The 24897-nt window shown below is 37.0% G+C and overlaps 1 protein-coding gene across 4 annotated transcripts in view; it reads left to right on the forward strand.

The window, feature by feature from the left end:
* KPNA3 (karyopherin subunit alpha 3) overlaps window positions 1-24897 on the forward strand; it is a 93773-nt gene that overhangs the window by 35882 nt on the left and 32994 nt on the right. For all 4 annotated transcript variants that reach the window (XM_023621568.2, XM_023621566.2, XM_023621569.2 and 1 more), the window contains exon 2: window positions 14423-14467. In XM_023621568.2, the coding sequence (XP_023477336.1) occupies window positions 14423-14467 (45 nt within the window). The remainder of the gene's footprint in view (window positions 1-14422; window positions 14468-24897) is intronic.

The raw sequence follows: 24897 nt of genomic DNA on the forward strand, positions 1-24897 counted from the left end.
CTATTTCTTAAATATTTGCTTTAGTTATTTTATAACTTAATTCTGGTACTCTAATTCCAAGGAGAGTGGGCCTGTATTCTTCGTAGTTGCCATTGACTCTATGGTTATGACTCTATTTGTAGTGGTTTATTTTCTTGTATATTTGGTGACTTTTACTTAATCCTGAGAGCCTAATGGAAGTGCTTTTCTGCAGAGAAGATTTGCATCTGCTGAGAAACAGTCCATTTCGGCCATCTTGAGGGTTCTGGCTAAATGAAAAGTCTTAAGGTTTAGTTTTCCAACCCTGCATCAGGGTCCAGGATTTAACTTCTGTTCCCGGTGTGAAATAGATTATTACCCTCATACTTCCTTTTCACTTATTTACCTGTTACATCTTCCTCCTCAGGTTTAATCTTACTGGGTCCTCCACCCCCTTATCACTTACATGAGTTCAACAATGCATTAGAAAAGTATTTTTTCTCTTATAGCTAGGATCCGGTTTAAATGAAACAGATGACCTCTCAAAGTACGAGGTCTTCTGGAAGTGACATGCAGTGTTTTTGTTATTAAGAGGATGTATGTTATTTAAAATATAAGGACTCAAAAAACCCGCAATACCATTATCACATTACACACACGCATACAACCCTAACAATACTCCTTCAAAACTGTCGGATATCCATTCATTGTTCAAATTTCCAGTTGTCTTAAATGTTACATATTTTTAAAGTTTTTTTGCATCACTACCCAAATAAAGGTCTGTACCGTTATTGTGATTGATATGAGTTTGAGGTCTCTTTTAAAATCTATAATCTTTTAATCTTACCATCTTATTTTTTTCATGTATTTTATTTATTAAAGATACTGGGTTCATAGAGTCTCTCATAGTCTGGATTTTGCCTTTTATGGTCTCATTTAACATGTTTATCTGTTCCTCTGTATTTCCTGTAAATACATAGTTGAATCTGGAGGCTGTATCAGATTCAAATTATTTTAGGCAGAAGGGGCAAGAGTGGATCATATGTGATGGTTTTCTCTTCCATTAGGAGGCACATAGTGTCTGATTGTCTCTTTCTGTAATTCTGTAATGTTAACAGCCATTGAGGACCGTCTCTTGTTTACTAGAAGTTGTAAAGTGGTGATATTCTAATTCTGTCATTCCTTCTTTATTAGCTGTGATAGTATTTTGAAAAGAAACTTCTCTTTAGGGGCCAGCCCCGTGGCTGAGTGGTTAAGTTCTCGTGCTCCGTGCTTGCCTGCCGCGGCCCAGGGTTTCGCTGGTTCAGATCCTGGGCGTGGACATGGCACCACTTGTTAGGCCATGCTGAGGCGGCGTCCCACGTGGCACAAGCAGAGACACCACAACTAGAATATACAACTGTGTACTGGGGGCTTTGGGGAGAAGAAGAAGGAAACAAAAAAAGAAGCTTCTCTTTATTTATTAATTGGTTAGGTTAGCCCCATGATAAAATTTGTCTAGGTGAAGGCAAAATGAGTGCTTGATTCTTTCCGTTTATCAGTTTTCAGTACAGTGAAATGGTTCATTAGCACCTTCCACTGACGACCAATTAGGTTTGTTTTTTTCATGTTCTAAATTCATGGATTGAATCATATTTATTTCAGTTCATTGTAGTTATTACCCTTTTGATACTGTAATTGTATCATCCTTGACCAATTGGAGCCTCTTCAACTTGGCTCCTGAGTATTTTTGACAGATCTAGGAATTTTAAGTGGACAGATCTAGAAATTCTTTTTAAAAGATGTATTATGCATATATTGAAATTTTCAACTCAAATTCAGGACTACATGTTTTTACTAAACCTCTTCTATCATACATCTTTTATCTCCTTTGTCCCAGGCTGAAAATCCTGGTTTTCTCTGACAACAGGAATGGTAGAATTAGAATATCACGTTATTACTTATTTCCTTTCTTCCAGATACACACACAACCATCTCAGAATAACAGTTTCAACACTACAGCCAGTAATAGGATTACTGCAAACAATTCGGAGTTTTCTTTGTACTTCTCTCACCTTTAGGGTTTGCTGGGGATATACAGTCAAAAAACTGTGTTGAAAAGTCACGTTGGATAGTGTGATTATGCCACCAACTGGATACACACTTAAGTTCATTAATTAATTTTTTAATTATTTCTTTATTCTTAGGGTTTGCTTTCAAAGTTTAACTTTGTCATACACATATGTAATTCATTTTCGGATGGTTCTAAAGTCAAATGTAGGCTAGTGTCCTTGAGCTCTCTAATCTATTTCTCCCCTTTTCCTCTATGTTTATATGTAAAATAGTTCTATGTGAGCTATTTCATTTATTCTTTTTTAGCATATTTTTGGCATTTTGGAAGGTTTATATTTTTGTTATGGTAGCTAGCTTTATTTAGTCCTCTCTTTTTAGTTATTATCTGGTGCTTTCCTGTTATGTGCATTACTGAATTTGGTTGTGACCTCCTCAGCATCTGATGTGAAGTATATCCCTTTAAAAAAAGTTTTTAAAAATTGACCTTTCTTTTTGAGAAAGTATTAGATGCACATGCAATTGTAAAACATAATACAGAGATCCTAGGTACCCTTTACCCCGTTTCCTCCAATGGTAACATCTTGCAACACTATAGTAAAATATTGATATTTATACGGTCAAGATATAAGGCATTTCTGTCAATACAAGGATCTCTCATGTTGCCATTTTGTAGCTCCAGGCTGACTTCCTCCCATACCTCTCTCTCCTCAACCCCTGATAACGACTAATTTCTTCTCTATTTCTATAATTTTGTTATTTCAAGAACATTATATAAATGGAATCATATGGTATGTAACCTTTTGGGATTGGCTTTTTTCTCTCAACATAATTCCCTGGAGATTCATTCATGTTTTTGCTTATATCAGTAGTTCATTCCTTTTTGTTGTTGAATAGTATTTCGTAGGTTGGATCTACTACAGTTTAATCTGTGAAGGACACCTGGTTGTTTCCAAGTTTGGCTACTATGAATAAAGCGGCTATAAATGTTTCTGTACAAGTTTCTTGTGAACGTAAGTTTTCACTTCCCTGGGATAAATGTCCAGAAGCACAGTTGCTGAATCCTATGGTATTTGCATGTTTAGTTTTTTAAGAAACTGGTTTCCGGATGGCTATGCAATTTTACATTCCCATCAACAATGTGTAAGTTTCTCCACATCCTTGCCAGCATTTGGTGTTGTCACAATTACTTGCTTTAGTTGTTCTGATAGATGTGTAGTAATATCTCATTGTGATTTTAATTTGCGTTTCCATAATGGCTAATAACATTGAACATCTTTTCATGTGCTTATTTGTCATCTGCATATTGTCTTTGATGAAATGTCTGTTCATTTCTTTTGCCAGTTTTCTAATTCAATTGATTGTTTATTCTAATATTGAGCTTTCAGAGTTCTCTATATATCCTACATACTAGACCTTTCTTGGGTGGGTGGTTGGCAAATATGTTGTTTTCACCCTCTAGCTTGTCTTTTCATTCTCTTCACATGAGATTTTCTCAGAACAAAATTTTTAAATTTTGATTAGGTCCAGTTTACCAATCATTCCTTTTATGGATTATGCTTTTAGGGTCAAGTCTAAGAACTCTTTGCCTTGCTCCAGATCCCATAGATTTTTTTCTTTTTTTTTTCCTAAAAGTTTTATGGTTTTACACCTGAGCATGATCCATTTTGTGCTGATTTTTGTGTAAGGTTTGAGACTTAAGGCCAGCCCTGGTGGTCTAGTGGTTAAGATTCAGCGCTCTCACTGCCTCCACCTGAGTTCATTTCCTGGTCAGGGAACCACACCACCCGTCTGTCAGTTGTCATACTGTGGGGGCTGCGTGTTGCTGCAATGCTGAAGGCTATGCCACTGGTATTTCAAACATCAGCAGGGTCACCCAGCGTGGTCGGTTTCAGCAAAGCTTCCAGACTAAGACAGACTAGGAAAAAGGGCCTGGCCATGCACTACCGAAAAATATTGTCTACGAAAACCCTATGAATAGCAGGAGAGTATTGTCAGATACAGCGCTGGAAGGTGAGAGGATGGTGCCAAAAAGACTGGGCAGGGTTCCACCCTGCTCTAGGAGTTGCAATCAACTCCATGGCACTAACAAAAAATGAGACTTAAGTTGAGGTTCATACATTTGTCTGTCAGTATGTACTGGTTCCAGCACTATTTGTTGAAAAGTTTGTCTTTCCTCCATTGAATTGCTTTCACACCTTTGTCAAAAATCAATTGAGCATGTTTGTGTAGGTCTGTTTGGGTTCTCTACTTTGTTCCATTGATCAATGTATGTATCCTTCCACCAGTATCGCACAGTCTTTATTACTCTAGCTGTGTAATAAATCTTGAAATTGGACTAGACTGATTCCTCCCACTTTATTCTTCTTTTTCAAAGTTATTTTAGCTATTCTAACTACTTTGCCTTTTTGTATAGATTTAAGAATAATGTTTTCTGTATCTACAAAAAATATTGCTGGGATTTTGAGACGAATTGTATTAAACTGTATATCATTGTGGGGAGAATTGATATCTTTACCAAGTTGAGTCTACCAATCCATGAACACAGTATGTTTCTCCATTTTTTTAGATCTTTGAATTCCTTCATCACTGTATGTAATTTTCAACATAAATGTCCTGTACATGTATTTTTAGGTTCATACCTAAGTATTTTTTTGAGAGTACAAATGATATTGTTTTGATTTCAGTGCCCATGTTTTCATTGCTAGTATCTAGACGTACAAATTGATCTTTGTATTTTTATCTTGTATCCTGTGGCTTTGTTGAACTTACTTACTAGATCTACCTTATAAATCACTAGGGTTTTTTTGCCTCATGTCCAAAGATGTTTTTCTTTTTTGAAATCCATTACTTTTACTAATATATCTTGGTATTGGTTGTTCTGGGTTGATTTCCCAGGTACTAGGTGTACTCTTTCAGTATTTCATTTCAAGTCTTCTGGTTTCAGGAATTTTTTTTTCTTGAATTATAGATTTTTAGTATTTGTTCTATTTCAATGCTTTGGTTTTCTTCTTTGAGGACTCATTCTGTGTATTTAGATCTTTACTTATCTTCTTTATTGTTGCTTTCATTCTAATAATTTTCACCTTCATTTCTTTCTGATTAAAAATTTATTTCTTTGCACATTCTCTATCTCTTAAACACTGTCTATGGTATATTGGATCTTAGATTATTCTTGGTTAGGTTTCCTTTCTGAAATAATTTTTTCTTTTATTTCAAATTCTTTCATGATTTCTAGCACCTCATTTCTGAAGTTTTCCTAATTCAGATTTATAATGTTCTTCACATTTTCTATCATTGTCTGTTTTGTAGGTATGACTTTTTGGCAGGCTTTTAACATCAATATTCTGTTCCTTCTTCATTTGTTATGGCAAGGGATTGACCCCGTTCCTTTTCTGTTCATTTTATAATAGGTTTTCCTGAACTTTTTGGAGCAAGGTGTGAGTCAGGATAGCTTTTCCAGCTTTACCACTCTAGACTCCCTTCTTCTGTTGTTTTTTACAAAGTAATAAAAAAATTATGGCGTCCTATTTTCTGAGATCTGGCTCTGTTTCACTAACCCACTTTTATGTGGACCCTCTCTTTCTTCTGCCCCAATTGTGCCTGCCTTGCTCATTTGGGATTCTTTTCCCAGAAGTTTCTTTTCAGTGTAGGGTTTTGTCCAGGAAGGGGGACTTCAGACCCTGTCTTTGAGTTTAGCCTCATCGTATCTTACAGTGTTGACATGTGCAACAGATCCCTTCCATGTGCAACTGTTCTCAGATTGCTTTTCTAAACTCTGGTGATTCATGCTTTTGGCTTCTCCTCTCCTCATGTCCTTCAGTTGCCCTAGTCTGCCCGTCTCTTTCTTTCTGCATACATGCTGATATCATGCGAGTCCTGTAGTTGATGATTTAACCAGATCCTGCTTGTCTGAGAATTTATGGGGAAACCTTGTCACCCAGTCTTGTAGGTTTTGTCCATTGGTTTTTATTTTTTTGTTTTTATTTTATTGAGGTCATAGTAGTATATAACATTGTGAAATTTCAATTGTGTGTTATTATTTGTCAGTCACTGTATATATATGCCCCTTTACCCCTTATGCCCACCCCGCAACCTCCTTCCCCTCTGGTAACCACTAATCTGTTCTCCTTGTCCGTGCGTTTGTTTATTTTCCACATATGAGTGAAATCACAGGGTGTTTATCTTTCTCTGGCTTATTTTGCTTAACATAATACCCTCAAGGTCCATGGATTTTGTCCATAGGGTTTTGGTTTGGCTCTCCTGGGGACCTCTTTTTCTTGTGGGGTGGGAGATTCTAGGAGATGAAAAAATTCATTGAGAGGTTTTATCCAAGAGAATGACAACAAAGGCTTGCATTTAAAAAAGAATGCTCTAGGGCTGGCCCTGTGGCCTAGTGGTTAAGTTCAGCCCACTTCACTTGGGCGGCTCCGGTTTGGTTCTCTGGTGTGGACCTACACCACTCTGTTACTGGCCATGCTGTGCTGGCAGCCCACGTACTGAAAAACAGAGAAAGATTGGCACAGATGTTAGCTCAGGGCGAATCTTCCTCAGCAAAAAAATTTTTTTTTTAAATTTAGGTTATCGTAGTTTACAACCTTGGGAAATTTCAGTTGTACATTATTATTTGTCAGTCATGTTATAAGTACACCACTTCACCCTTTGTGCCCACCCCCCACCCCCCTTTCCCCTGGTAGCCACTAATCTGTTCTCTTTGTTCATGTGTTGGTTTGTCTTCCACATATGAGTGGAATCATACAGAGTTTGTCTTTCTCTATCTGGCTTAATTCACTTAACGTAATACTCTCAAGGTCCATCCATGTTGTTATGAATGGGATGGTTTTATCCTTTTTTATGGCTGAGTAGTATTCCATTGTATATGTATTACCATATCTTCTTTATCCAGTCATCAGTCGATAGCCACTTAGGTTGCTTCCAAGTCTTGGCTATTGCGAATAATGCTGCAGTGAACATAGGGGTGCATGAGTCTCTTTGAATTGCGGATTTCAGGTTCTTTGGATAGATACCCAGTAGTGGGATAACTGGATCATATGGTATTTCTGTTTTTAATTTTTTGAGAAATCTCCATATTGTTTTCCGTAGTGGCTGCACCAGTTTGCATTCCCACCAGCAATGTATGAGGGTTTCTTTTTCTCCACAACCTCTCCAACATTTGTTATTTTTTGTCTTGGTTATTTTAGCCATTCTAATGGGTGTAAGGTGAAATCTTAGTGTAGTTTTGATTTGCATTTTCCTGATGATCAGTGATGATGAGCATCTTTTCATGTGCCTGTTGGCCATCCGTATATCTTCTTTGGAGAAATGTCTGTTCATATCCCCTGCCCGTTTTTTGATCAGGTTATTTGATTATTTTGTTGTTGAATTGTGTGAGTTCTTTATATATTATGGAGATTAACCCTTTGTCAGATATATGATTTGCAAATATTTTTTCCCGGTTGGTAGGTTGTGTTTTTGTTTCAATCCTGTTTTCCCTTGCCTTGTAGAAGCTCTTTAGTCTGAAGAAGTCCCATTTGTCTATTCTTTCTATTGTTTCCCTTGTCTGAGAAGACATGATGACTGAAAAGATCCTTTTAAGACTGATGTCAAAGAGTGTACTGCCTATATTTTCTTCTAGAAGTCTTATGGCTTCAGGTCTTATCTTTAAGTCTTTGATCCATTTTGAGTTTATTTTTGTGAATGGCATAAAAGACTGGTCTGTTTTTATTCTTTTACATGTGGCCGTCCAGTTTTCCCAGCACTATTTGTTGAAGAGACTTTCCTTTCTCCGTTGTATGTTCTCAGCTCCTTTGGTGAAGATTAGCTGTCCCTAGATGTGTGGTTTAATTCTGGGCTTTCAGTTCTGTTCCATTGATCTGTGTGCCTGTTTTTGTACCAGTACCATGCTGTTTTGATTACGATAGCTTTGTGTAGTATATGTTGAAGTCAGGGATTGCGATGTCTCCAGCTTTGTTCTTTTTTCTCAGGATTGCTTTAGCAATTAGGGGTCTTTTGTTACCCTATATGTATTTTAGGATTCTTTGTTCTATTTCTGTGAAGAATGCCATTGGGATTCTGATTGGGATTGTATTGAATCTGTAGATTGCTTTAGGTAGTATGGACATTTTACCTATGTTTATTCTTCCAATCCGTGTGTGTGGAATGTCTTTCCATCTCTTTATGTCATCATCAGTTTCTTTCAGGAAACTTGTAGTTTTCAGTGTATAGGTCTTTCACTTCCTTGGTTAAATTTATTCCAAGATATTTTATTCTTTTTGTTGTGATTGTGAATGGGATTGTGTTCTTGAGTTCTCTTTCTGTTAGTTGATTATTAGAGTATAGAAATGCTGCTGACTTATGTAAGTTGATTTTGTATCTTGTAACTTTGCTGTAATTACTGATTACTTCTAGTAGCTTTCTGATGGATTTTTTAGGGTTTTCTATATATAAGATTGTGTCGCCTGCAAACAGCGAGAGTTTCACTTCTTTATTGCCTGTTTGGATTCCTTTTATTTCTTTTTCTTGCCTAATTGCTCTGGCCAAAACCTCCAGTACTATGCTAAATAAGAGTGGTGAGAGTGGGCACCCTCGTCTTGTTCCTGTTCTCAGAGGGATGGCTTTTACTTTTTGCCCATGGAATATGATGTTGGCTGTGGGTTTGTCATATATGGCCTTTATTATGTTGAGGTACTTTTCTTCTATACACATTTTATTGAAAGTTTTTATCATAAATGGATGTTGGATCTTGTCGAATGCTTTCTCTGCGTCTGCTGAGATGATCATTTGGTTTTTGTTCCTCATTTTGTTAATGTGGTGTATCACATTGACTTGTGGATGTTGAACCATCCCTGTGTCCCTGCTGTAAATCCCACTTGATCATGGTCTGTGATCTTTTTAATGTATTGCTGTATTCGATTTGCCAATGTTTTGTTGAGGATTTTTGCATCTATGTTCATCAGTGATATTGACCTGTAGTTTTCCTTCTTTGTGTTGTCCTTGTCTGGTTTTGGGATCAGAGTGATGTTGGCCTCATAGAATGTGTTAGGAAGTGTTCCATCTTCGTCAGTTTTCTGGAATAGTTTGAGAAGGAAAAGTATTACATCTTCTTTGAATGTTTGGTAGAATTCTCCAGAGAAGCCCCCTGGTCCTGGACTTTTATTTTTGAGGAGGTTTTTGATTACTGTTTCAATGTCTTTAGTTGTGATTAGTCTACTCAGATTCTCTGTTTCATCTTGATTCAGTTTTGGGAGGTTGTAAGAGTCTTAAGAATTCATTCATCTCTTCAGGTTATCCACTTTGTTGGCATATAGTTTTTCATAGTATTCTCTTACAATCTTTTGTATTTCTGTGGTATCTGTTGTAATTTCTCCTCTTTCATTTCTGATTTTATTTTAGTCTTCTCTCTTTTTCTCTTAGTAAGCCTGGCTGAGGGTTTGTCAATTTTGTTTATTTTCTTGAAGAACCAGCTCTTTGTTTCCTTGATCTTTTCTACTGTCTTTTTTGTTTTGATTTCATGTATTTCTACTCTAATTTTTATTATTTGCCTCTTACTGACTTTAGGCTTTGTTTGTTCTTCTTTTTCTAATTCTGTTAGGTATAGTTTGATATTGCTTATTTGAGATTTTTCTTGTTTATTGAGGTGAGCCTGGATTGCCATGAATTTCCCTCTTAGGACCACTTTTCTTGCATCCCAAATGAGCTGGTATGGTGTGTTTTCATTTTCATTTGTCTCCAGATAATACTTGATTTCTCTTTTGATTTCTTCACTGATCCATTGGTTGTTCAGTAGGATGTTGTTTAATTTCCACATCTTTGCCCCTTTCACAGCTTTGTTCTTGTAACTGATTTCTAGTTTTGTAGCATTATAGTCAGAAAAGATGCTTGATATTATTTCAATCCTCTTAAATTTATTGAGGTTTGCTTTGTTTCCCAATATATGGTCTATCCTTGAGAATGTTCCGTGCACTCTTGAGAAGAATGTGTAATCTGTTGTTTTTGGATGGAGTGTTCTGTATATAGCCATTAAGTCCATCTGATCTAGTTTTTCATTTAATTCTACAATTTCCTTGTTGACTTTCTGTCTGGATGATCTATCCATTGGTAGTAGTGGAGTGTTGAGGTCCCCTACTGTTATTGTATTGTTGTTGAAATCTCCTTGTAGTTTTGTTAATAGTTGCTTTACATACTTTGGTGCTCCTGTGTTGAGTGCATATATATTTCTAAGTGTTATGTCTTATTGTTGGAGTGTCCCTTTTATCATTATAAACTGTCCCTCTTTTTCTCTCTTTACCTGTTTTGCCTTGAAGTCTACTTTGTCTGATAGAAGTATGGCGACACTTGCTTTTTTATGTTTGCTATTAGCTTGGAGTATCATCTTCCATCCCTTCACTCTGGGTCTGTGTTTGTCTTTGGAACTGAGGTGTGTTTCCTGGAGGCAGCATATTCTTGGGTCTTGTTTTTTAATCCATCCTGCCACTCTGTGTCTTTTAATTGGAGAATTCAATCCATTTACTTTTAGAGTGATTATTGAAATGTGGGGGCCTAAGGCTGCCATTTCATCACTCGTTTTCTGGTTCTCCTACATTTCCTTTGTTTCTCGTCCCATGTATTTCAGACTACCAATTCAGTTAGGTAGTTTTCTATATGGATTTTCTTAGTTTTCTCCTTATTTGTAATTTGTGTCTCTGTTCTAATTATTTGTTTAGTGGTTATCTTGTGGTTTGTGTAATACTTCTCATAGGTGAGATAGTCTGTTTTCTGATAGCCTCTTATTTTCTTAGACTAAGCCGGTTCCATCCCTTTCCGCTTCCCCTTCTAAGTTGTTATTAAAAATAAAAACGAACACTCTGGCTGCCTTGTGGAAAAATGATTCACTGAATTGAAGGAGACTAGTTAGGAGGCTGTTATAGTGTCCAGGTGAAATGATGGTGGCTTAGTCTAGGATAGTGGCAGTGGAGCTAGAAGGTTTCAATCCTATTTTGGTGACTTTGGTGTGTCAGGGAATGAGAGAGTAAGTAGACGTGGATGATCTCCCAGGTTTGGGATTTTTGAAACTCTTGGATGGTTTTACTGTTTCCTAATACTGGGAATATTTGTGGAAGAGTAGGTGGTGTTTTTTTGAGGGGCAGGTAGGGGAGGAGAGGGAGCAGGTATGATATTTGTAAGCATGCTGAGTTTGAGGCCTTTCCTCAATCTATCATTTACCCCTAAACATGCATACATATTTTAATCCTTCAGGGAGCCGTTTCCTGACCCTCTGTCGTGTCTCCTTCCAATATGGAACTTTGTTGTTTACTTTCCTATCTTAAGATTTAACATATTTGTATTACTGCTTATTTTTACTGTCTTTCCTACTAGACCAACTGTTGGCATATGTTTTATTAAAAGGACAGGTAGTAAATATTTTAGGCTTTGGGGGCCAGGAGACAAAAATAAGGATATTATGTAGATACTTAATATCATTTATAACGTAACCCTTAAAAATGTAAGAACCATTTCCTTTGGGCCCTGTAAAAACAGCCTACCAGATTTGGCCCATAGACAGCAGTTTGCTGACCACTGTACTAGGGTGTAAATGCTATACCTGCCTCCTGGTTGCAGGTGCAATGCCTGGTGCATTTTAGATGAATTCAGTAAATTTTTGTTGAGTGAGTGGATACTTGTACTTACAGATTTGGGGCTCAGGCAAGAAGGCTGAACTAAAGATAGATACTTGGGAGTGGTCATCGAACAGTAATAGAAGATATGAGAGTAGATAAAATCCCTGGCGAAGAATGTAAGGGGGAGAGGTCGCAGAGGGAGCCTTTTTGTGTAATTCAAACTGAGCAGAATAGGTCATGACATGACGAGCTCAGAGGTACTTGTGTCATATGTAGTAGTCAGTACCTGCTCCTGGCTGACCCAAGACACTTGGCCATTTACACTCACATCTTCTTTTGGATGAATAGCAGGCCTTTAAGTTAGAGATAGGCGAGGATAATAGGTGTTTTTTCCTTAGAAAATTTACTACCAGCGAATTATATTTTTATAAAATAATAAAACAGGCCTTAGAATTCTGCTACTTAAGCAAACATTCTGCTGCTAATACAAATGTGTTGGTAAGCAGTCACAGAAAGTCATGCAGCTTGTTCTATGAGTTTAGCTCTTTTAGGCTCTAAACTACCACCCTGCAATAAAACTTCAACCCTAGGAGATACCACAAAGACCTGACTGGGATTAGGTGACACAACCCTCCAAGAAGGGGTGGGACACAGGATCAAAGGGAGGCCACAACTTCTCTGAAGACGGACTGCAGGGCTTGCCAGATTCAAACCTCAAACAGGTGACGATCAAGGCACCTGAACAATATTCCTAGTCAATCCATGTATCTTGAACAATTCCATTTCAGCAATAAAAAATTATTTCCAACATCTCTTACATTAACAAACTAGTGTCTAAATTCAGATGTTGATATTTGAAGCACTTACTAATTGGAAGTTAAATCCTGATTTGGATGCTTCAGATGCTAGCTAAACCCCCCTGAAGTGTGGATTCCTATCTTAGGGTACTTCAGAAGTTAACTCACCACCCCTATCTATATTAAAGTATTTACTGTGAGTTAAAGTAGAGCAGTAACTTGATCGTATTTTGGAGGGGATATGCTGCCTGGATCTTTTTCTGTTATGTACCATCTTAAAACAATTCATAAACAGGGGCTGGCCCCGTGGCAGAGTGGTTAAGTTCGCGCTCCGCTGCAAGCGGCCCAGTGTTTCGTTAGTTCGAATCCTGGGCGCGGACATGGCACTGCTCATCAGACCACGCTGAGGCAGCGTCCCGCATGCCACAACTAGAAGAACCCACAACGAAGAATACACAACTATGTACCGGGGGGCTTTGGGGAGAAAAAGGAAAAAATAAAATCTTTAAAAAAAAAAAAAAAAACAATTCATAAACAATTAATAGTAGTTGTTGCAATGAAAACATTTTTTCTCAGTTCCAGTAACAATTGCATTAGATGTTCATATGGGCAAGTTTTAACCGTGGTTCAGTTCTAACTTTAATTGAATAAAGACAGCTGCAGAGTGAGCAGATAACACTTCATTAAATTGGTATTTGAAGATTGATCAACATTTATTAGATTTTGTATGATGAATTTACACATAAAGCACTCTTTGTATTAATAGTATTGAAGTCAAAACACAGAAACCTGTGAAATAGGGAGATAGATTCAGGGCTCTGTCTTTCTACTATTGAACTGTGTGTGTGTTATTTTTATCAATGCATCATTCTATCACATTAAATGAATTTTGCTACTAATTTGAATTTTGTTTGACAGTTTTGTTTACATTTAATATATGTCTATATTTAAGCATAAGTTTATATCTAGATTAATATTTCAATATATTTAGCAAACTTTATAATTTGTGTTCCCTGGGATTCTTTTTTTGCTAAAAAAGGGTTAATTTATCATTGCAGCTTAAGAAAACTTGACAGAGATACCATAACAAAAGAATTATCAAATAAAATAGGAGCATACTGAATATCAATATATTAAAATAATATACCATGATATGTAACCTTTATTCCAAAAATGTAAGAATTTTACCGTGCTTATATATGTAATAAAATAATTCATCAAATCAGTACATCAAGAAGGGATATCTGATCATTTCAGTAATTCTTGATAAGACATGTCTGATAGAGCCTCTTAGTAAACTTAAAAGGACATATTTTTATCTTTTGATACAAAACATCCATCCCAAACTTATTTTCATCTTCATGTGGTTTTAAGGTCATGACATTATTATTTACTTTTTTAAACGTGAGTCATTTGAGATAGAATTCATTGGTTGCAAGCATCAAAAACCAGCACTGGCTGACTTAAGCAAAACCGTAATTTATTGGAAGAGTATGTGATAGTTCATAGAATGAGTCGGGACACCAGAGAACTGGAAGTAAATAATTCACTGCTTTGTCCACATACTTCCTTTGGAAATTAATGTGCTGCTTTTTTTTCTTTCCACTTTGCTCAAGGCTCAGAGTTATGGGGGAGAGAGTTCCGTTGGCCCAGTTTGAGTTTCATGCCGTCCCTGAGCTAGGAGAGGGTGAGATTCTTCAACAGGCAGTTCCATCACGACTGTTCACAATGGAGAGTATATAATTCCCAAAAGAGACTTGGGTGCAGTTGGGAATGGGGACGGGATCCTCAACAGCCACCCCCATCTCCCACCCCCCACAAAACTATCCAACAGATATCTAGTAAAGTAGACTGGGTTTTGACTTTTTAACCTCCTGTAATTCAACATTTAAATTCTAAAACTGATCAATCCTTAAGAATAAATTCTAAAAAAGTTTTAACTCTTAAGTACCTAAGACCTTAATTTATATACTATCAGTATTAATATTTAGATACTTAAGAAATCTTTATTTTTCTTTTTAGACAATGCGAAGACACAGAAATGAAGTGACAGTTGAACTGCGAAAGGTAAGGGTGATTTCCATTTAATGAAAATAATTAGGTTTTTCTGAAGTTAACATTCTACGTAACTTGAATGATGAAAATACTGTGGCAAATCAGTGATCATCCATAAGACGACACAGCATAAAAGTATGTCATTACATAGTTTATAATGGTATATACTTATACTGTTATTGAGGTACTGGTACCGAGTAAAGTACCACCATCACTGAGATTCTCACAACATCTGATGAAATTAGATACTCCTGTTTTTTTTTTTAACGTCCTCTTTTTTTGGGCTGTGTGCTAGACAGGATTCGTCCACCTTCCTCATGTAAAAGTTATACATACTTGTTAAAGATACTTTAGAAAAATAAATAGAAGTAGAAAAACCTTATATTTTACACATTGAATGCAACCACTGTTAAAATTTATTGTATTTTTTTCCATTGTTTTTGGAGGACTTTAGAATTACCTTCATTAGATTGTATTTTCATGCAAGCACATTTTATTTTAAGCAAATGTTTTAATTGTCAATCAAGAAAATACACATAATTTTCTCTATATACATGTACATTTCTAAAAATAGATTTGAAGCTTATTTCTGAATCTTTATGTTTATCTTAGATTAGATCCTTTTCTTGATCTAATTCACTCCTAAAACTCCCATATTAAATTACCGTCTTGAAACTTTCTGGTTTTAGAGAGAAGGAATGTCTTGATTCTGAGAATACACACTCTCTCAGTGAGTCAGTAGAATTAAATAGACCTGTGCATTTATTTACTTAGTAAGTATCTATTTATTACTCACTTTGTATCATGGATTTTTTTTTTAAACATTTTCTTTCTTTTTTGTGTGAGGAAGATTGGCCCTGAGCTAACATCTCTTGCCAATCTTCCTCTTTTTGCTTGAGGAAGATTGTCACTGAGCTAACATATATGCCCTTCTTCCTCTACTTTATGTGGGATGCTGCCACAGCGTAGCTTGACTAGTGGTGCTAGGTCTGTACCCTGAATCCAAACCTGCGAACCCCAGGCCACTGAGAAGCGGAACGTGTGAACTTAACTGCTATGCCACTGGGCCAGCCCTGGGATTATATTCTTAACTTCTCTTTCTGCTACTTCATTGTAGGTGTATAGTAACACAGCTGATTTTTGTATGTTGATTTTGTGTGCTACATCTTTACCGTATTCATTTATTATTTCTAAAAGTTTTTTGGTGGATTCTTTAGGGATTTCTATATGTAAAATTATATCATCTGCAGCTGGTTAGAGTTTCACTTCTTCCTTTTCAATTTGGATCCCTTTTATATCTTTTTCTTGCCTGATTGCTCTGGCTAGGTCTTCCAGTACTATGTTAATTAAGAGTGGGGAAAGTGGGCATCCTTGTCTGGTTCCTATTCTTAGATAGCTTTCAGTTTTTCTCCATTGAGAATATTAACTGTGGGTTTGTCATATACGGCCTTTATTATGTTGAGGTACTTTCCTTCTGTACCCCTTTTATTCAGTTTTTATCATAATTTGATGCTGTATCTTGTCAAATGCTTTCTTTGCATCTACTGAGATGTTCATGTGATTTTTAGTCTTCATTTTGTTAATGTGGTGCATTGTGTTGATTGATTTGAGTGTGTTGAACCATCCCTGCACCCCTGGAATAAATCCCACTTGACCATGGTGGATGATCTTTTTAATGTATTGTTGTATTTGACTTGATAGTATTTTGTTGAAGATTTTTGCATTGCTTTGTTTGTTCTTTCTCTACTTCCTTTAGCCGCACTGTTAGATTATTTACTTGAGATTTTTCTTGTTTGTTGAGTGAGGCCTGAATTGCTATAAACTTCCCTCTTAGAACTGCTTTTGCTGTATCCCATAGATTTTGGCATGTTGTATTTTCATTTTCATTTGTCTCCAGGTAGTTTTTGATTTCTCCTTTGATTCCTCTCTTGACCCAAATGTTGTTCAGTAGCATTTTATTTAATCTCCACATGTTTGTGGCTTTTCCAATTTTCTTTCTGTAGTTGATTTCTAGTTTCATACCATTGTGGTCAGAAAAGATGCTTGGTATTATTTCAGTCTTCTTAAATTTATTGAGACTTGTTTTGTGGCCTAATATGTGATCAATCCTGGAGAATGTTCCACGTGCATTTGAAAATAATGTGTATTCTACAGTTTTTGGATGGAATGTTCTATATATATATTTACTAAGTTCATCTAGTCTAATGTGTCATTTAAGGCCATTGTTTCCCTTCTTCTGTTTGGATGATCTATCCAATGGTATAAGTAGAGTATTAAAGTCCTCTACTATTATTGTCTTACCGTCTGTTTCTCCTTTTATGTCTGTTAATTAATGCTTTATATGTTTAGGTCCTCTTGTGTTAGGTGCATAGATATTTGCAAGTGTTATATCCTCTTGTTGGATTGTTCCCCTTTATCTTTATGTAGTGCCCTTCTTTGTCTCTTGTTACAGTTTTTGTTTTAAAGTCTGTTTTGTCTGATATAAGTATTGCTACTCCAGCTTTGATTTCATTGCCATTTGCATGGAGTATCTTTTTCCATACCTTCGCTTTGTTTGTGAATGTCTTTAGGTCTGAAGTATGTCTCTTGTATGCAGCATATATATCAGTCTTGTTTTTTTATTCAGTTGGCCACCTTGTGTCTTTTGTCTGGAGCATGTACTTCATTGACATTTAAAGTAGCTGTTGATAAGTATTTACTTATTACCATTTTATTACTTTTTTTCTGGGCCACAGGGCTGGCCCCTGATGTCTTTCTTTGGTATTATGTTTGGGTTTCTCTCAATTTTTTGTGTATTTATTATATGTTTCTCATTTGTGATTACCTTGAGGTTCATATATAATAACCTACGTATATAACAATCTATATTAAGTTGATGATCTCTTAATTTGACCTGTTACTAAAAGCTCTACTCTTTTACTCCCCTCCTCCCACATTTTGTTTTTGATATCATATCTAACCTCTTTTTTTATGCACATGTATCCGTTACCCTCTTATCACGGAAATAGATAATTTTAGTACTTTTGTCATTTGACCTTCATATTAGCTTCATAGGTGGTTGATCTGCTGCCTTTACTGTACATTTGCCTTTACCAGTGATTTTATTGCCTTGGTTTTTTGGATAATTTTCTTATTCCTATTTGTGGTCTTGTCTTTTCCACTTAAATAAGTCCCTTTAGCATTTCTTGTAAGGCTGGTTCCTTGGTAATAAACTCCTTTAGTTTTTGCTCGTCTTGGAAACTCTTTATCTCTCCTTCCATTCTGAATGATAACCTTGCCAGGTAGAGTATTCTGGCTATACGTTTTTTCCTTTCAACATTTAAAATATATCTTGCCACTCCCTTCCAGCCTGTAAGGTTTCCGCTGAGAAGTCAGCTGATAGCCTTACGGGGTTTCCTTTATATGCAACTTGTTGCCTTTCTCTTGTGGCTTTTAGGATTCTTTCTTAATTTTTAGTTATTGACATTATTAATTAGAATGTGTCTTTGTGTGGGCCTCTTTGGGCTTATTTTGTTTGGTACTCTCTGTGCTTTCTGTACCTGGACGTTTGTTTCCTCCCTTAGGTTAGGAGAGTTCTCAGGTATTTCTTCAAATAGATTTTCTGCCCCTTTGTCTCCCTCTTCTCCTTCTGGAACACCTATAATATGATGTTAGTGCAGTTGATGTTGTCCTAGGGGTCCCTTACACTATCCTCATTCTTTTTATTTCTTTTTTCTTTTTTCTCTTCAGCTTGGGTGATTTCCCCGGGTCTTTCATCCAGCTCACTGATCCTTTCTTCTGTATCATCTTCTTTGCTTTTGAGTCCCCCTAGTGAGTTTTTCATTTCCAGTATTGTATTCTTCATTTCTGGTTGGTCCTTTTTTATATTTTCGAGTTCTTTATTGAAGTTCTCACTGAGTTCATCCATTCTTCTCCCAAGATCAGTGAGCATCCTTACGACTCTTAGTTTATACTCTTTGTCAAGTAGATTGTTTATCTCTCTTTCATTTAGTTCTTTTTCTGGGTTTTTTTTTCTGTTCCCTTACTTAGAATGTATTCCTTTGTTTCCTCATTTTGCCTCTTTCTCTGTGCATATATCTGTGTATCGGGTAGGCCAGCTATGTCTCCTGATCTTGGAGAGGTGGCCTTATGTAAAGATGCCTTATGAGGCCCAGCAGTGTGCTCCCCTCTCGTCACCAGTTCCACATGTTCCAGAAATGTCCACTGTGTGGGCTACCTGTGTCTTTCTGTTGTGACAGGGTTACTCTCACTGCAGGTGCCTGGGGAGGCTAGGCTGTCCCCTGGCCAGCTCATTGTAGTGCTCAGCTGCATGTGACTCCTGTGGACCCTTCAGTCATTTTGTTGGGTTTGGGGAGCCTCAGCCCAGTTGGCTGCAAGGTCTAATAGCACATTCTTGTTGCAGCTTTTCTGTTAAGTGAGTAGGCCCCCAGCATGGCTGGTTGCTAGGCTCAGGGACTTAGAATTGCTGTAGGCCTCCGGCTTGCCACACTGTTGTCAGCTCTCTCAGGATTGTAGCTGAGTGGAGCCAGCCCCAGGTGTTGGAGCACCCAATTGTTTCAGGCTTTGGAGGGTGGAGCTGATCCCCATGTGGCTGTTTGAGAAGCACAAGTCTGCTGCAGCTGACAAGCCCTACTGCATGCAAGGCCACGCACCCCATCAACACAATCCTGCCCCATTTGTGCTCCCTGACCCACTGAAGCAGACCTGGTTGCCCCACTGCAGAGGCCCCATACACTTCACCACTGCAGGCCTGACCCTTGCACACACCCTGATCTGCAGAGGTGGACCCACTCACCTGGCTGCAGAGTTTCCATGCACCCTGCCTATGTGGGCCCACAAGTTGCCTGAGTGCTTCAAGTTGGGTGGGGCCGGTCCCTAGGGCTGGCTGCTTGCCCTGGCTGAGATGGATTAAATTGGTGCTCTAGTGGACAAGGCAGACCCTGGGCTGACAGGCCAGGAGAAGAAGTCCAGTGGCATCTGCCAATGTCTGTGTCAGCATGCCTGTACTAGGTCACAGCAGTGCTACTGCCAATGTCTCAGTCCCTGGGGAGGTCTCACCTCTCAGCAAAATGCACTCAGAGCCTATCAGGTGAGTCTCTTTTCACCAAAGGACTGTATACCTTTCTTTCTGGTGATTTTAGGTTGCTTTCTGAAACGGGTGAATTTAGGCGTGGGCCCTTTAAGAGCAGGCCTTTTTTCCCTTATATATAATAGCTTTTCTGGGGTGTTCCCCATTGTAGTTAATAGCAAGCAAAGCCACATATTATGACCCTTATCTCGGTTGTGCTGAGTCCAGAAGCTGCTCATTGGGGTAACTCTCCCCCGCTCAGATCCCTTCATACCTTAGGATTCCTATCAGCTGGCCACGAAGCACCTTGGCTTTTTTCTCTCCAGAAAGGAATTTCTGCCTCTTCATCTCAGCACCGTCCCTTGTTGTGGAAGTTCTTTTTATCCAGTTTTCAGTTGTTTCTCAGGGGTAATTGTTCCAAGAGTAGTTGTAAATTTGTTGTGTCCTTGGGACGAGGTGAGTTCAGAGTCTGCCTGCACTGCCATCTTGACACCATCCTCTCAAACTCTTTTTGATTGAACTTTTTGGTTTTCTTTTACCTCCTTGATCTCTAGCTTTCCTGTTTAATTAGGACTTTATGCATCAGTACTTACACAGAAATCTGTTCTGCTGTTTTATCTCACACTGCTGTAAACAATTGCATAGAAGTTAAGTAAGTTGCCTAAAATCACAAAGCTAATAAATGGCATAGCTGAGTTCTTTATCTTTATGCTATAACGCTTCTCAATGTAAATGTTTGTTAAGTTAATAATGCCTCATGAGTTGAAAATCAGTCCAAAATTTGTCACTGGCATTTTTTAGCTTTGGCACATTATATTAAATTTGGTATAATCGTCTCTTGATCACTGATAAGTCAGATATGCCGTAGGACTTTATTGTCATTAGATCTGGGGATGGGGCAGGTTAAGTTCTGACATAAAGAAAAACATCACCAAAATGCCGCATTTGACTGATCAGATGCAGTGTTTGTTTTAGGTGTTTGACTTGTTAGTAAAAAATCTCCTTTTAAAATAGCCTAAATTCCCCATAATTAACAAGCTAAAGAAGAAAAATCATATGATTGTTATTAGTTAACGCAAAAAAAGCATTTAAGGGGCTGGCCCCATGGCCTAGTGGTTAAGTTCAGTGTGCTCCACTTTGGTGGCCCAGGTTTGGATCCTGGCTGTGGACCTACACCACTCGTCAGCGTCTGTGCTGTGGCAGGTGACCCACATACAGAATAGAGGAAGATTGGCACAGATGTTAGCTCAGGATGAATCTTCCTCAGCAATGAAAAAAGCATTTGACAAAATCCAACACCCATTCCTTATAAAACTCTCAAAAAATTAGAAATAGGGCAGGAATTACCTCATTTTGGCAAAGAGTATCTGTAAAAACCCATAGTTAATATCATACTTAATGGTGAAAGACTGAATGCTTTCCCCCTAAGATCTGGGAACCAGGCAAGGATGTCCACTTCCCTTGCTCTTATTCAACATAGTGCTGGAAGTTCTACCCAGTGCCGTAAGTCGAGAAAAAGAAATAAAAGGCTTATAGTTTGGAAAGGAAGAAATAAAACTGTTCCCATTTGCAGGTGATATGATTGTCTGTATAAAATCCCCAAGAATCTACAAAAAAGCTCCTAGAACTAATAAGTGAATTCAGCAAGGTCACATAATACAAGATCAGCACATCAAAGTCAATATCTTATATATGCTAACAGTGAACATGTATTAAAAGCACAATACCATATATAGTCACTCCAAAGAAAATAAAGTATTTTGGTATACATTAACAAAACATGTATAGGGTCTGTATGCTGAATATTATAAAATGCTGATGAAAGAAATCAAATAAGATAAATGCAGAGACATATGCTGTGGTCATGAATTGAAAGAGTCAACATAGTAAAGATTCCTATTCTCAAATTGATTTGTTGGTTTGATACATTTCCTATCAAAATCTCAGCAAGGTTTTTTGTAGAGATAGACAAGCTTATTGTAAAATGTATATATGGAAAGTCACAGGCTCTAGAAGAGGTAAAACAGTCCTGACAAAGAATAACATAGCAACAGTTGCTCTGCCTGATATTAAGGCTTATGGAATAGCTATAGTAGGGAATACTGTGTGGTATTGGCAGAAGGACAGACACATACATCAATGGATCAGAAGAAAGAACCCAGAAATAAGCCCACAGAAATGCACCCAACTGATTTTTGGTAAAGGCGCAAAGCTAATTCAGTAGAGGAGGGATAGCCGTTTCAACAGATGGTACTAGAACAGTTGGATGTCCATAGACCCAAAAAGAAGAACCTAAATTTCACACCTTCTGCAGAAATACAAAATGAATCCTAGACTTAAATATGAGGCAGAAAAGTAAAACTTTTAGGGAAAAAAATGGAGAAAAAAACTTCAGGATCTAGAGCCAGGCAAAGAGTTCTTATACTTCACAACAGAAGCATTAATCCATAAAAGGAAAATTGGACTTTAACAAATTAAAAAATTTTGCTCTGTGAAAGCCCGTGAGAAGAGGATGAAGATCAACCTAGAGACTGGAAGAAAATCATGTATCCAATATAGGACTAGTATCCAACAAATATAATGAACTCTTAAAGCTCAGCTGTAAAAAAAGCAAACAGTCAAATTAGAAAATGGGCAAAAGAGGTGAAGAGACATTTCATTGAAGAGGATATACAGATGGCAATCATCATTATGATGGTGATTATTAATGCACCGTTAGCCGTCAGGGAAATACCGATTAAAACCAACTAAAGCATCTATCACAATGGCTAAAATAAGTAGTGACAACACCAAATGCTGGTGAGGATGCACAGAAACTGGGTCACTCATGTGTTGCTGATGGTGATGTAAAATGGTACAGTTGGTCTGGAAAGCATGCAATTACTATACAACCCACCAGTCACACTCCTAGGCATTTATCCCAGAGATACGACAACAGGTGTTCATACAAAACCCCTACACAAATGTTTAGAGTAACTTTATTTTCTAATAGCCAAAACCTGGAAACAACCCAGATGTCCTTTAAAGGGTAGATGGTTAAACTGTGGTATGTCCATACCATGAAATACCACTCAGCAATAAAAAGGAACAAACTATTGATAGAAGCAACAGCTTTATGAATTTCCAGGGAGTTATGCTGGGCAAAAAAAGCCCATCACAAAAAAGTTATCTACTACAGCATTCCATTTATGTAACGTTTTTGAAATGATAAAATGTTAGAAATGGAGGACAGATTAGTAGTTGCCAGGGCTTAGATTATGGGGACAGAGAAGTGAGAGGGAGGTGGTTTGCTTATAAAACGGCAACAGGAGAGCATCTTTCGTTTTTGGAACTGTTCAGTGTCTTGAGTGTAATGGTGGATACAAAAACCTTTACAGGTGATAGAATTGTATAGAATTTAATACACATAAATGCAATTAAAATAGGAAATCTGAATAAGATCAGTGGATTGTATCAATATCAATGTCCTGGTTGTGATATTATACAATAGTTTTGCAAGATGTTACTGTTGGGCAAACCTGGGCAAAGTATACAAGGGATTTCTGCATTATTTCGTACAGTTGTGTATGAATTTACAGTTATCTCCATAAAAATTTCAATTGCAAAGAACCCAAATTAGTAAATTAGCATCCAAAAAAAAACCATTTGATAAGTTCGGTTAAGTTAGCCTGCAAGAAAGTAATTTATGTTAGGTTGTCAGATTTTTACATGATTGATGAACCAGTAATTTTTTTTTTAATTAAAGTATAACACTGAGTAGAGTGCTCAAAATGTAACTATTACATATAAAACTTGTGGCTAAATATCCATGTAACCACCTAGCAGTAGTGTCACTTGATAAATGTTAATATTGGAGGGAAGGGTCTATCTTGTGAGCATTTTTTCCTACCTCTTTAGAAGCATTTAGATACAACCAGAGTTGGGCTACTTCTAAAGAAAAGCAAGCAGTAGAACGTATTTAAGAAACAGTCTCTGTAGCCACAACCTGGGTTCAATCTTAATTGATATTTCCTAGATATATAATTTAATTTAGCTGGGTTCTCTGTGTCCCTATTTACTCATCTGTAAAATAAAGATTTAAATTTTATAGCAACTAAAACTGGGTAAGGGTTTAAGACAATGAGGTATTGCTGGATAAAAACATTTAATTACTTATTTCACGTTTGAAATGGGGCTGATAATTGTCTATCCTTTTCATAACATGTATAAGTGACTGCTGACTTGTTCCACAAATTTAGGTATAGAATTGCAAGTCACTTTTTCAAGATGGAAAGAGAAATTTGGGAATGAAAAAGAAAAACTTTTATATAGAGATTAATAACAGAATTTGTTAACTCAAAAGATATTAGGTTGAGTCATAAGAAATTGCCCATCATTAACCTTTTTACTTACAAATTTCGTGTGATTCAACCAAATAGTCAGCAAACAGAAGCTCTGAAAAGGATTAAATACATACATGGGATAATAGATTAATAATGGCTTTTTAAAGGAAAAGAAATGGATCTAACCTGTCTATGTGTTTGGAGATAAGAGGGATGTTGAAACTAGACTAGTTCCCATATCCTCTGAGCTCCCGTCCCACTTGACAAAAGAAAGAGATACCTTTTATAGATGCTGAATTTATTGTAGTACAATCTCTAGGAGGATAAAAATCTCTAGGTTGTCAGGCAAAAGGGGTTTAAGTTATTGGTTTTGATGGAGCCTTATTTAATGATTAATAAAATCACCACAAACCTGCCTAGGGATTATCTTTCCTTAGATTGTACATATTTTTTGTTAAAAGTAAAGGGTGATTTTCACACCCTAGGATATTTTGGCCTATGTTAGGTGTTTTCAATTCAAATATGTGGGTCGTTACTTAATTTTTTGAGAAAAGAAACAATTTTCTAATAAGCTAAGAACTCCACTTGTGTATGCCTAATAACGCAAAAATTGACAAAATTACAGGGAGAAATTTATCAAAGACATAGTCATTGTGGGAGATTTTCTTGTCAGTAATAAACACACCAATTAATAGGAGATATAAAAGGTAAATAACTTAATTTGCAAGTGTTATCTAACACACATGTATTAAACCCTGTGCATATTTGAAAATTGGTTTGGTGATAATATAAAGCTGTAATTGCCAAACTATGTGCTGAAGTACCACGGGGCTCCATTATGAACTCAAAGGAACACCTTGAGATGTTATAAATTTTTGAGGGAAACACAGTGACATGTAACATCTCTCAGATACCACAGAACTATTAGATTTTGAGGTAATTCACAATATAAACATTAGATCACACTGCATTCCCTTTAATCACATATTTTGTGTAAGAGTGAAATAATTGTTCTTTAGTTTATGGGGTTTTTTGCCCCAAATGACTATTAA

The sequence above is a fragment of the Equus caballus genome, chromosome 17 (genome assembly GCF_041296265.1).
Source record: "Equus caballus isolate H_3958 breed thoroughbred chromosome 17, TB-T2T, whole genome shotgun sequence".
In the NCBI taxonomy this organism is placed as follows: domain Eukaryota; kingdom Metazoa; phylum Chordata; class Mammalia; order Perissodactyla; family Equidae; genus Equus; species Equus caballus.